This window comes from Pseudorca crassidens, chromosome 17, assembly GCF_039906515.1.
Source record: "Pseudorca crassidens isolate mPseCra1 chromosome 17, mPseCra1.hap1, whole genome shotgun sequence".
Classification (NCBI taxonomy): Eukaryota; Metazoa; Chordata; class Mammalia; order Artiodactyla; family Delphinidae; genus Pseudorca; species Pseudorca crassidens.
In genome coordinates, this window is record NC_090312.1 from 31,678,640 (window position 1) to 31,691,648 (window position 13,009).

General features: G+C 39.0%; 1 protein-coding gene across 3 annotated transcripts in view; it reads right to left on the reverse strand.

Moving 5' to 3' along the window:
- The window catches only part of OXR1 (oxidation resistance 1), a 452,875-nt gene that overhangs the window by 136,547 nt on the left and 303,319 nt on the right, over positions 1–13,009 (reverse strand). Inside the window, exon 1 of one of the 3 annotated variants that reach the window (XM_067711498.1) lies at positions 1,864–1,897. The exons of the other annotated variants lie outside the window; for them this stretch is intronic. Within the exon in view, the coding sequence (XP_067567599.1) occupies positions 1,864–1,882 (19 nt within the window). The 5' untranslated portion in view covers positions 1,883–1,897. Of the gene's footprint in view, positions 1–1,863; positions 1,898–13,009 lie in introns of those variants that run through there. 3 annotated transcript variants of the gene reach the window in all.

The window sequence follows — 13,009 nt, forward strand, 5'->3', positions numbered from 1 at the left end:
GGAGGACAGGTAGGAAGAATGGAAGGAGGGGTCTAACCTGTCCAGGAGCTTCACTGAAATTCATGAGTGGTCTGAATCCTGTGCACACAGATCTCCTGATCCTATTAATTGCTGGGCTGTATGTGAAATGATTCTTTGAAACAACAGCTTTGAAAAAGGGCTTCAAACATTTTTGTAACGTCTATAGTCTAACCCTGATGATTTTTCCATTCTTGTATATTGTTTAAATCACAAAGACTGAAAACCTAGACACTTTGATACCTCTCAAATTTGAGCTAAATGTAGCTGCTTAAACATTGGACATTGCTTGGAAATTAAATTTTGTTATGACTGGTTTTCAACATTCTTGATGACTTAAAAGTTTTAGATTCTGTGATTAAAGTTAAAAAGTTGTTTGGGCTGAAACCAATCATCTAAATATTTAACTTGGGCATTTTGCATATTTTTATGATTATCAGCACACAATCTGTGTGCTGAACTGGAAAAATGAAATTAGATTGTTTATTTCTAATTAAAAACATTTCTGTTTCTGCAGTGAGATTTTCATAAATAAATTACCCTGTAATGTGAAATAATTGCTTTTGCAATTAACCAAGTAAGAAGAAAAGATACTCAACCTTTTAGCCGTGCATTATGCTCATAAATTTATTGCTAATTTGAAAGGGATAATATCCTGTAGCATCATTAAGCTTCATGACTAAGTGATAAACTACATTAGACATTCTGATACTGTTACATAGTTGCTTGTGATTGAGGAAAAACTAACCTAGTAATGGTAATTACTTCTTTTAAAAGGAAAAACTATAAATAAATAATAATGCAGAGCAATTTCATTTTTAAAAGTCAATAATGAATTCCATCTGCTGCATGCCATTAAAAATCAAAGAGGTTACTTACGTGCGTGCCTCAGATCTTTTTATATCTTTATGCCTTCCATTTAGAAGTATAGGTCGACCCATCAATGATAATGTTATTTTGACTTGTTTGACCAAAACATAAAGAAAGAAAAAGACGGGCTTCCCTGGTGGCGCAGTGGTTGGGGGTCCGCCTGCCGATGCAGGGGACGCGGGTTCGTGCCCCGGTCCGGGAGGATCCCACATGTCGCGGAGCGGCTGGGCCCGTGAGCCATGGCTGCTGAGCCTGTGCGTCCGGAGCCTGTGCTCCACAACGGGAGAGGCCACAGCAGTGAGAGGCCAGCGTATCGCAAAAAAAGAAAAAAAAAAAAAAGGAAAGACAAAAACCTCCTATTGATTTCCCTCCGCATTTCTGTGGAGCCTAAAGGACTTATTTCAATAAAATGCCAAAGGAAAACAAAGGCATTTAAGCAAACTTTTAAGAGGATGGTTAGGAGAGCCTAATGAAATGCATTACCAGTCTTTGAAACCCAGAGAACACGCATAAGCATGTGACTTAATCACTATCATTACCCTAGCTGTGCACAACCTTTCAGTTACGGGCAAGATAAGGCAATATGCAAACCTTACTGGCAAATTTCATTTCCTATGAATGAATGAAAAAAGTCACTAATGACATATAAATGGCCACTGGACATGAAAACAGACCCAAAATCACTATGTTTGAATCTATTTCTGGTAGGGCCTCCATATAGAATCACAGCAGCTGCACCTACAGCAAATCATAGACAAATAATGTAGTTGCACGGAAAGTCTTTTTCATATCCTATATTCAGATTAGTATTTCAACAGAGTCACTCCCTCCTGACTGCCCCCAGCAAACATTCCCTTCCTGGAGGTAGTAACCAACAGATCCATATAGGTCATCTGGATTTTGAAAATGTAACAAAGTCACCTTCCTCTGACCGTCTAAAATGACTTGTTTAAAGCTGAGAGCACTTACACATACCTTTACGTGCGCAGAACATTTCTGAGGTCCTCCCTTCAACCCCTACTCAGCCAGCAAAGTGCTGCTCTCAGGAAGACAGGACGGGGATTTTGGTTCCTGTGCTTCCCCGGGTAATACAACACTTCCTTTCTGGGAGAGTGCCCTCTACTCCCGGCCCTGACCTCTGGTGGCAGTGTTTGAGTCTCAAAGGTTTCTGTTTCTGCACTCGGTAAAACCACTGTATCGCCTCCGGGCTGCGTAAGCCTCCCTCTTGTTTCACTGAACATTCTCGAAACAGTGCCAGCATGCTCTACACAATACACTACTAAGTGGACCCTCTAAGTCTATCATGGAGTGAGATAACAGAACTCAGTATCTAACTTCTGTACGTTTCTTATCTTAAAGTGAATCAATGGCTCAGCCACCTTTAACAAATCTCTACTATGTACTCCTAACAGCACTGAGACTCAGCAGACCTGATAAGGCTGGGTCCTAACCTGACTGGTGTTTTATACCTTTACAGATATTTAAATGCTGTTAGCTCATTGTCCAAACATAAGTTTGATTTCTTTTTCTCCAGAACCTCCATCTGCATTGTCATGGTATAGTACACACTACTTTGCATTACAGTTATTCCCTTCTGTATTTTTTCCCTGTTAGGACAAGGAGAGAGTACATTATACAGCAACTATAATAGTGTGGAAACTTAGTAACTGAATGAATGAATGAGTCATAATAACTCCCTCTTCCTACCTGCCCCCCACCTCCCCTTAATTCACATTCTGTGTTAGTCCTTTAAAAGCAAATGGCACCATCCACAGCCTGGCTCTATTTGACTCCCTGTCAATATACTTAAACTTCAGAATCCTGGAGAAGACCTTGGTGGATGTTTCCCTTTTATTCTCCCCGGTCATCACATTTTTATGGAATCCTTCAGTGGCAGCTCACTGAGATATAAACATATGATAATACTGTATTTTATTTGGTGGGTAGGGTTTATTATCATCAGGAAGAGAAAATGTCAACTCAGTAGATAAAAATCCTTTGCAAGTCCAAGGTCTGCTGTCTGCCAAAATAGGCGGGCTCCAGGGGCAAGTTAAAAAAATATACAAGTCATTGAAAACTGTGTGCAGTACACTGTGATGGACTGACAATGCTTATAAAGAAAACGGAGTTCATATTACCACCAGTTCATGACACTGGCATCTCTACGCAATACAATAAGACCAAGATTTTGCGTGCAGTACAGAACTTATGGCCTTTGCCAAGTTCTGACAGTTCCATAATAAGCTATTTATTGGCTAGTACAGAACTGGATCAAACCAACATGACTTCAGAGGAAAATGGTATAAACTGGCAATATAATTCACTCTCAAATGAAAATTTATGAGATCTAATCTTCTCTATGGAGCTACCGTTGTATCCACCACGAACTATTTGGCTCCTTTAAGGGTTCCAGCAGTATTCCATATGAATGCTATTAATTAAATAAGACAACCTATGTAAAACTTCTGGTAAAGTTCCTGGCACCCCGCTATAAGTGTTTTAACAGCTATCAATTTCTATTCCATTGCTTAATCATACGACTGGTTTATTCCAGTCCTAGATACCATTCTACATAAGAGCAATGCTAATGCTAAACAATGCCTTACATGTAGGTAAGGCTTTATCATTTACAAAGTGCTTCAACTAATATTCTCTAGTTATACACACAACCACCCTGGGAAATGTTGCTTATTCTCCAAGTTTTGTGGAGTTAGCTAGGTATAGAAACTTAATGACAATGTATCCTGGCAGCTTTATATGGTGAACAAAAAGAGAGGCCAGAAGTGTTTTGAAGTTGCTCTAATGTTCACCTTCAAATAATTTCGCATAGCTGCAGACTCCTGGAAACGACAGCAAGCAGGTAGAAAGCAGGAATGAACTGGCTCTTTCTTTAAATCAAGACTTTATATTAGAAGAAGAGACTCACACACAAAAAACCCTAGACAAAACATAAACATATGGATCTGCAGAAAATTCAAAAGGGTGGCTTTTATATATTTACATCTCACATAGATGGTAATGCTATCTATATCTGCATTGTGTTTGAATTCAAATAATAGACGTATAAAGATGTACACACATAACAAATACACTTATAAACTGGTCATATGAAAAGTACTTGTATAAACAAATATCCATAGCTATATACATTTCATATCTACACAAGACACATATTTCCCAGTATTTTGTCATTTGCTCTTTCTTATTTGCTTTCACTAGGAATCTGATAGGAACTAGATTTGAGTCACTTGTCAGCTAAGTGTAGTTCTTTCAAGGTTTTGTAAGACCAAGTCAATCTTTTAATTGTGCTTAGAACCGGCCATTAGGCATCTGATGACATAGTTTCCAAAGAATAAATACTGGCTCTTGGGCATTGCTTCCTCTTAACTGTCCTTCAACTTTGGGATCCAGGCTGCTAAGAAGCTCTGTTTTTAAAATATTTTTAGTGCTGTGGTCAGGAATGCCACTGCTTCTACATAACCTCCGGTTTTTATTCTATATTCTCTTTGCAGTTTTTTTTAATGTATTTCCTATCTTACTTCTTGATTGAGTTGCCTTATATTATATATGTTACATCATGTAGATTGATCAATTCATGATAATGAGACATTTTATTTCATTGAAAGGCTTTTTTTTTTTTCTTCAATTTTACTGTGGTAAGAACATAACGTTCTTACCACATAGTCTAGTTCTTATCAGATTCCTAATGTGAGCAAATAAGAAAGAGCACATGACAACATACCGGGACATACGTATTTTGTGTAGATATGACACATATATAGATATTTGTTTACATAGGTACTTTTCATATGACCATTTCACAAGTGTGTTTGATATATGTGTGTCTCTTATTTGAATCCCAACACTTAACATGTTAACATGCAAAATTTTGCATACAGTACATTATTGTTCATTATAATGTGACTTTTTTCCTTATTATTTTATTTTTTATTGAAGTATAGTTGATTTACAAAGTTGTGTTAGTTTCAAATATACAGCAAAATTATTCAGCTATATATATACACACACATATATATTCTTTTCCAGATTCTTTCCCACTATAGGTTATTACAAGATAGTGAATTTAGTTCTCTGTGCTATACAGTAGGTCCTTGTTGTTTCCTTTATATACAGTGGTGTGTATATGTTAATCCCAAACTCCCAATTTATGCCTCCCTCCCTTTCCCCTTTGGTAACCATAAGTTTGTTTTCTATGGCTGTGGGTCTATTTCTGTATTGTAAATAAGTTCACTTGCATCATTTTTTAAAGATTCCACATACAAGTGATATCATATGATACTCGTTTTTCTCTGTCTGACTGACCTCACTTAGTATGATAATCTCTAGGTCCATCCATGTTGCTGCAGATGGCATTATTCCATTCTTTTCTATGGCTGAGTCATATTCCATTGTGTATATGTACCACATCTTCTTTATCCATTCAACTATCAATGGACATTTAGGTTGCTTCCATGACTTGGCTATTGTAAATAGTGCTGCTATGAACATTGGGGTGCATATGTCTTTTCAAATTACGTTTTCTCTGTATACATGCCCAGGAGTGGGATTGCTGGATCATACGGCAGTTTTATTTTTAGTTTTTTAAGGAACCTCCATACTGTTCTCCACAGTGGCTGCACCAATTTACATTCCCACCAACAGTGTAGGAGGGTTCCTTTTTCTCCACACCCTCTCCAGCAAATAATGTGACTTTAAATGTAAAAATTTGTTGTTTTATTTCTATGCGATGGATAAATCTGCTTGATTACACAATTAGGACTTGTTCAAACTGAACTTTTTTTTGAAGATGGTAGGGATAGGACCCTTTGCTAAAGGAAAATTTATGAAAAAATAGTCTTTCCAATACTTGGGTAATTTCAGAATCTTGTGGTCTTCCTATTTATAGATGTTAATTGTTGGCAGGTAGGATTATAAAAGCACTTTTGCTAATAACACGTTACAATGCCAAGGATACAACCTTAACTTGAGATGTGAATTTTACTTGTAGCCTGCACCCTTATCAAAATGCATGCTACAGAAAAGAAAAAGAACACTTTCCTCCTCAGGTGAAGTGGCAAACAAATGTGGTTAAGATGCTGAGTGATCAGCGGTGTCAGTTCTAAAACAAAGGTTTTCCAGGGGATGAATGCAAGGAGAGGCGATGTTCCCTGGTGGGGAGAAAACATCCACTTCTCTATGAGAAAGGCTACTTATCAAGTATTTAATTTTCTTTTAGAAGAGAAAGGGTGTTTAAGAGTGATTTTTAAAAGAAAATTTGAACTGCTTACAGTAGCGATTATTGCTGGGTACACGTAGGGTATTTCAAGTGTACTAGTCTTCGTGGTAATAAATGTCTCACAAAATTCCTATAAGTTTAGTTTGCCTAAAAGAGCTTTCCCCAAACCAGATCAGGTAGCACGTAACAAAATTAATGCTGTTTACTGAGCAGCTAGTGTTTGAGGGAAGCCTTTGCCAAACACTGGAGTTACAGTGGCGATTCAGTAACCTGATATACACGGTCTTTTTAATTTTCTTCTTTCTCCTTGTGAACATACTTTCTGAATGAAGGGGAAAAAGCCCCAAGTTCTGTGTTTTTCCCTTGGGAATAATGTCTCCTATTGAGCAGGGAGCACAATTTCTGTTCTATTTTTCCCTCCTGTTATATTTCTCAGCAATCCGCACTAAACAGTCAGCCTGTCTCCCTTCTCTGGGCTGTATCAGCTAACGTAAATATTGCAGAGTGAGCAACAGTTAAGACTCTGGAGGCAGTCTGCCTGGGTTCCAGCCTCCACTTTCCAGCCATGAGGCCTGGGGTAAATTATTAACCTCTCTGCCTCTCGGTTTTCTCACCTGTGAAACTAGGATTTTAATACTTCCTACCTCATAGGGCTGCTATGAGGATTAAGTGCTTTAATACATACGAGAAACTCAGAATAGTACTTGGCATGGAATAAGTACTCAATAAATGCTAGCTTGTTAAATTATCATTATAAAGAGAAAGCTATAAAAGTAGGTGTAGGTATTTCACATATTGCCAGCCATATCAAGATAAGCCATGTTAATACAACATTCTTTAAAATACAGAAATTTATTAGGATGAACTCTTCAAAACAAAGCTTTCCTTAACTATCTGATTTTGAAGTTTCAAAATTGTCATAAGAAAAGAGATGCAGAAAGGAAATAAAGGAAAAAACCCCTCAGTTCATAATGACAAATGAGTTTCAAGCTTGACTTCAAGCTCCTATAGTAAAGTCTAACTAAGAAAATGAATGATTCCACACATAAAAATTTACACAGTCCCTGAAAATTATTATAGCCTAAAAGAATTATGTTAAAGTTAGTGTTTGATTAAAATAGTTATGTCAATCAATGGTGCCTTGGGACTTACCTGGTGGTGCAGTGGTTAAGAATCAGCCTGCCAATGCAGGGGACATGGGTTCGAGCCCTGGTCCAGGAGGATCCCACATGCTATGGAGCACCTAAGCCCGTGCGCCACAACTACTGAGCCTGTGCTCTAGAGCCAGTGAGCCACAACTACTGAGCCCGTGTGCCACAACTACTGAAGCCCACGGCGCCTAGGGCCCGTGCTCCGCAACAAGAGAAGCCACCACAATGAGAAGCCCATGCACCACAATGAAGAGTAGCCCCCACTCACGGCAACTAGAGAAAGCCTGTGCACAGCGACGAAGACCCAACACAGCCAAAAATAAATAAATAAATAGATCGATCGATCGATCAATAAATAAATAAATATTAAAAACAAATCAGTGGTGCCTTGGACATTGTCTAGTAGTGTGTATCTTAAACTTTTACTTTATTATAATTATTAATTTAAAAAATTTCCCCAGATATGAATTATATGCCATATAATTTTTTTTCAACAAAAGGGAGACAATCATTAAGATTATGGACATTGAGAAGTGGAAACAACAAAGATCAAGCAGAAGATTATAAAAGAGAAAAACAATGAAATGATTAGTGACTGATTAATAAGAAAAGAAAATGGAATAGATATCATTTAAGAAAATAATTCAAGATCTCTCAGTCACATTGGTCAGAAACAAGTTAGTCCTCTTGAAAATCAGAATGACCTTTTAGCTTTTGTTTTCACATATGTTAACCAAATGTAGTGTAGAAATTAAAATTATACTATATTTGATCTATTTAGACTATGTGGCTGGAAATTGATGTAAAAACTGGAATTCATTATTTTATTTTATAAAACAATCTATTACACTTCCTGAAAAAAGTCATTTCTATAGTTCAAAAGCAAAAGTACTCTCCATCACCATTTAATGGCTGGGAAAAAAAAAAAAAAAAAAGCCTAGATTTGACTAAGTTAATTTTGGAATAGTCAGGAAAGAATGGGGATGCGAAACAGCAAAAGGAAGATATCTGGGATGTCCAGGCTGTCTGCCCAGCACTGCTACTTTACATGGAACAAAGGCTTTGCCCCATCAGCTTGAAAGAATCTTCTTGTGCCTTGTAAATTATACTGAGGATTTGGATTTTCATCTGAGGGCAATAGGGAGGTACTTAGGCTTTTAAGCAGAGCACCTTTTGACATCACCCTTACAGTTCTCCAGGCTCTGTCCAATTCTGGCTCTTTAATTCTCAGGGCAACATCTTTGAACTAGATGGGACTCTCCTCCCATTGTCCTTGGTCCCCAATATCCTTTCTTCCCCACAAAACGCAATCCAGTTTGTGTTCTCAGTCCAAGTAGAAAACCATGAGGACAACTGAAATCAATGCTCAGACAAAATCAGACCTGACAGAGTGGATTCACTACTCACAGGATCCGGCCTAAGAACTCCTTTCCATCATCACCCCCTCTTGCTCACTGAGTTTAACATATGCAGGCTTCTTTGCTGTTCTTTGAACATACCAAGCATGCTCCTGTCCTAACACTTTTGTACTTGTGGTTCCCCTTTTCTTAGAATGCTCTCCCCAGATATTGGCCTGACCTTGCTGCCTCATTCTATTTAAGTCCCTGTTCACATAGCTCTTCCTTAGAGAGGTCTTTTCTCACTACAGTATCCAGGGAAGCAGCCCCTTACATGTTTTTTCCTTCCTGACACATCACTAACTGATATTATACCTTTATATGTTTCTGCATAGTCCCCCCTACTAGAATTTAAGCTCTAAGAATGTTCATTGCTATAGTTCCCCACAACCAAAACAATGTCTGGAACATTGTAGGAGACCAAGTAATATCCATTCAATGGCCCAACTAGAAGTTGCTGGGCATATCACAGATGTCCAATGAGTACTTGTGGAAAACCTATTAAGGTTTAGACTGAATGAATGTGTACATGCTTTATGCTAGATCAAAAATATGTATTCATAATAATAATTCTATTGCTATTTTATTTTAAATTTGCTTCTAATTACTGATTTGCTCAGACTTGGGGTGTCATGAGTCTTTCCTAGAGTAATGTTGTCTAAATTGAGATTTAAAGAGAGAAATAAATTAGGCAAACAGGATCATGTGTTGAAAAGGTAGGTGGGAACAGGGGAAAGGGAAAGTACTCAAGGCAGAGAGACTACAGGGGAAAAGGCCTGGTGAGGAAGCTTCAACTGCAAGAAGTCCAGTGTGACAGAAGCATGCTATAGGAGAAGACATGATAAATTATGGTACAGAGAGAGGAGAGATATGAGATTAGGGAAATAAGCAGGAACCAGGGCCTTCATGTGCCCTGTAAATTACACTGAGAATTTAGATTTTAATCTGAGGGCAATAGGGAGAGCATTAATAAGATCAGACTTGAACTCTAAAAATTAGCCCCAGTACAGGAGATGGACTGGAGGGGGACACATCCTGAATGTAAGAATGGTCTTAGGAGGTGATGATTATAATCCATGTGATATATGAAGCTAAATAACGACAGTAGGGACTGAAAGAAGTGAATCAGTCGAAGACACTTTATGGGTTAGAATATCTAGGATTTCTTGAGTGATTATAGCTGCTCTGATGGGGGAGATGTGCTTGGGGTGGTAGAAGAAAGAACCTATTTTGGTACCAGAGAATACTGACGGGAACTCAGCTTTAAAGGGGGGCATTAGAAAACCAGCTATGGAAAGGTTGGTTTTGAAATACCTGTGGAATATCCTAGATGTCTAGTGAACAGTTGTAGGTCTAAAGTTTATGATAATCTTCTCAGCTGGAAAGTTAGATTCGAACATCATCTGCTCATGGATGTGAATTAATATTGCTTAGGACAAACATATTCTCATATATTCTTTACCTAGATTCAGCCATTGTTAATATTTTATCCCATTTGTTTTACATTTGTGCTCTCCCTCTGTCTTCTCTCTCTGACATATATGTATACATACACACGCACATGATGTATATATTTGTTGAACCATCTGAGGGTAAGTTACATGCATCATGGCTTTGGCCCCAAATACTCAAGTGTATACTTCCTATGAATATGGATATTCATGCCTACCCATGAAGATGCACTTTTCAATTTAGTCAATTTCACATTGCCAGAATACTTTTATATGACTGTTGTCTGCAGTCCAGTTTTGACTACTGACCCAATAATGACTCCGGACAGCATTTTTAATTCTCAAGTTAAGGTTGATTTCTTCTGCTAAGTTTGGCTTTCACAATTACACAGAAGTCTAAGAGTCACGTTAAGTAGTTGATTTTGTTTGCATTTTCCTTCCTATAAAAGAAGTAATAAGGTTTGAAAGTATATTTCTTTATGTTACTGAAATCCATCTCCTGCAGCTTTTTTTTTTTTTTTAATTCTATGAGTTCTATCATCTACATAAGGGTAAAGCTATCACATGAATAAAATAGAGTTGCCCAACTGACCTCCTCTGTATAGTATTTGCTTTGATGCTTTTTTATGAGCAATAAAGCTTCTTAAGCCCCCAGGGAACATTCTTCCTGTTCTTAAGATCACCTAATTTTTGTTTGTTTCTTTTTTGCTTTTTGTTTTTTTTGGCCTCCTGGCTTGTGGGATCTTAGTTCCATGGACTAAGGATTGAACCTGGGCCCTCGGCAGTGAGAGCGCAGAGTCCTAAACACTGGACAGCCAGGGAATTCCCAAGATCAGCTAATTTGAGTTATATTATTTTTTTTCTCCCTTTAGGAAAGTAATTGATAAGGAAAGGATGGAGGGTAGTGGTGGAAGGAGACAAAGTCCAGTCTGTAAAGTAGACTTTATGATTAAAGTCACCTTTAAGAAGTATCAAAATTATAATTCTAAAAAATGTAACGCACCGAAGCATCAGCTAGAGCTAAATTCAGTAGGTTGTCAGTAAGAGCTCAAAGTAGGACGATATAAACCATCAGCATTCCAAACCTAACAGGACCAGAGCTGCACAATGGGAGGCTTTATTTATAGGAATCCTTTCGCACCCACTTGCAAAGTTGCTAAACTGGTTTCTGTTTCCTTTGTGGGTGCTTTGGTCAAAGAAGAGAAGCGTGTTTTGGCTTGTCACTGAATGTTGATCTTTAATGGAAAAGAAACAGATTTATCAGAATTATTTACCTCCAAAAGAGTCCTGACTTCACCTTGTTCAAAGCCACCCATAGCTGTGCAAATGGCTTCCTCGCTTCCCATCTCTCTTTTTTTAGATATGAGAAATGGACCTGGGTTAATCTGCAAGCCACGTCAAAGGCAAAGGTTTGATATGTCTTAAATCTCTGATAAAAAATAGTACACATAGCAGTCCTTAGCTGCCCTCGGAAACCACCACCAAGATGACCAAACCATGATACGTTTGTCATTAGGCTACTGGAAGATTTGCCCCAAAAGTACGTGAACTTGGGTGTACCTTCATAAGGTATCTGTTTTAGAACCTTAAAAACAAAATCAAATGGTGGGGCTCCAGTATAAAGCTGTAAAATTAGGGGCTTTGAAATCAGACACATCTGAGTTTGAATTCTCTCTCTGCTGCTTACTCTGTTGCTTTGGCTGAATTACATAAAGCTCTCTATCCCCCAGTTGCCTCGATAGTAACAAGGGAGCGATAGCACGTACCTGCCAGGGTATTAAATGAGGATTAAATGAGATAACATATGTGACATGTCTAAGTACAATATCTACCATATGGTAGGTGCTTAAAAATAATTCCCTGAGCCCTTCAGCATGCTGACAAGGACTGATTTACTACAAAGCAGAAGGCCTGATTCAAGGCAGAAGGATTGATTTAAGGCAGAAGAGGTGGAGAGGAGGGACCCGAGTCTTCCTGGAGGCGGTGACATAAATCAGTGAAGGAAGGAAAGCAGGAGACAGGCGGCTATGTCATGGTCTAGACGAGGGCACAAGAAGCTCGAACTTGGATAGCACCAGTGAGGAAGACGACTGGAGAGGACTTGTGAGAGTGTTAGGGGGCACAAGAGTCATGTGACTCCCAATGTTCACGTCTGCGTGGCAGAGAGAGTGATGCTGCCCTTGCACCCAGCGGGCAGGAAGAGATGGCTTGAGTCAAAAATGGTCATTTGAGGGCTTCCCTGGTGGCGCAGTGGTTGAGGGTCCGCCTGCCGATGCAGGGGACACGGGTTCGTGCACCGGCCCGGGACGGTCCCGCGTGCCGCGGAGCGGCTGGGCCCGTGAGCCATGGCCGCTGAGCCTGCGCGTCCGGAGCCTGTGCTCCGCAACGGGAGAGGCCACAACAGTGAGAGGCCCGTGTACCGCAAAAAAAAAAAAAAAAAAAAAAAAAGGTCATTTGAATTCTCAGGTGTTTCCAGGGACCCACAGACTCTTAGGGGGCAGCCGCTCAGCTCCAGCTGGACGTGTGGTGCCTTAAGCTTAACAGAAAGGTTAGCACCCAAGTTCTACTTTGGGGGAGTCAGCCACATATAGGTGAGTTGATACCACCGCAGAAAATATCCTCAAGAAAGGAAAAAGTGTAGAGAAAGAAGAGAACAGGAAAGCTCTAGACCATGTGTATTTAGGTCAGACGTCACAATCCTGTTCTTCATTTTTCAGCTTTAAAGGCAGAGTGCCAAAACTATGTTTGTAGAAGGTGTTGAAACATAGTGTGGTTTCTGGGACATTGGTCAGTTGGCGCCTTCTTATTTAAACCACAAAAAACATTCAGAGAGGGTTTCTTTCTTTATGGGGGATCAAGAATAGCAAAAACTAACTAACATTCCCT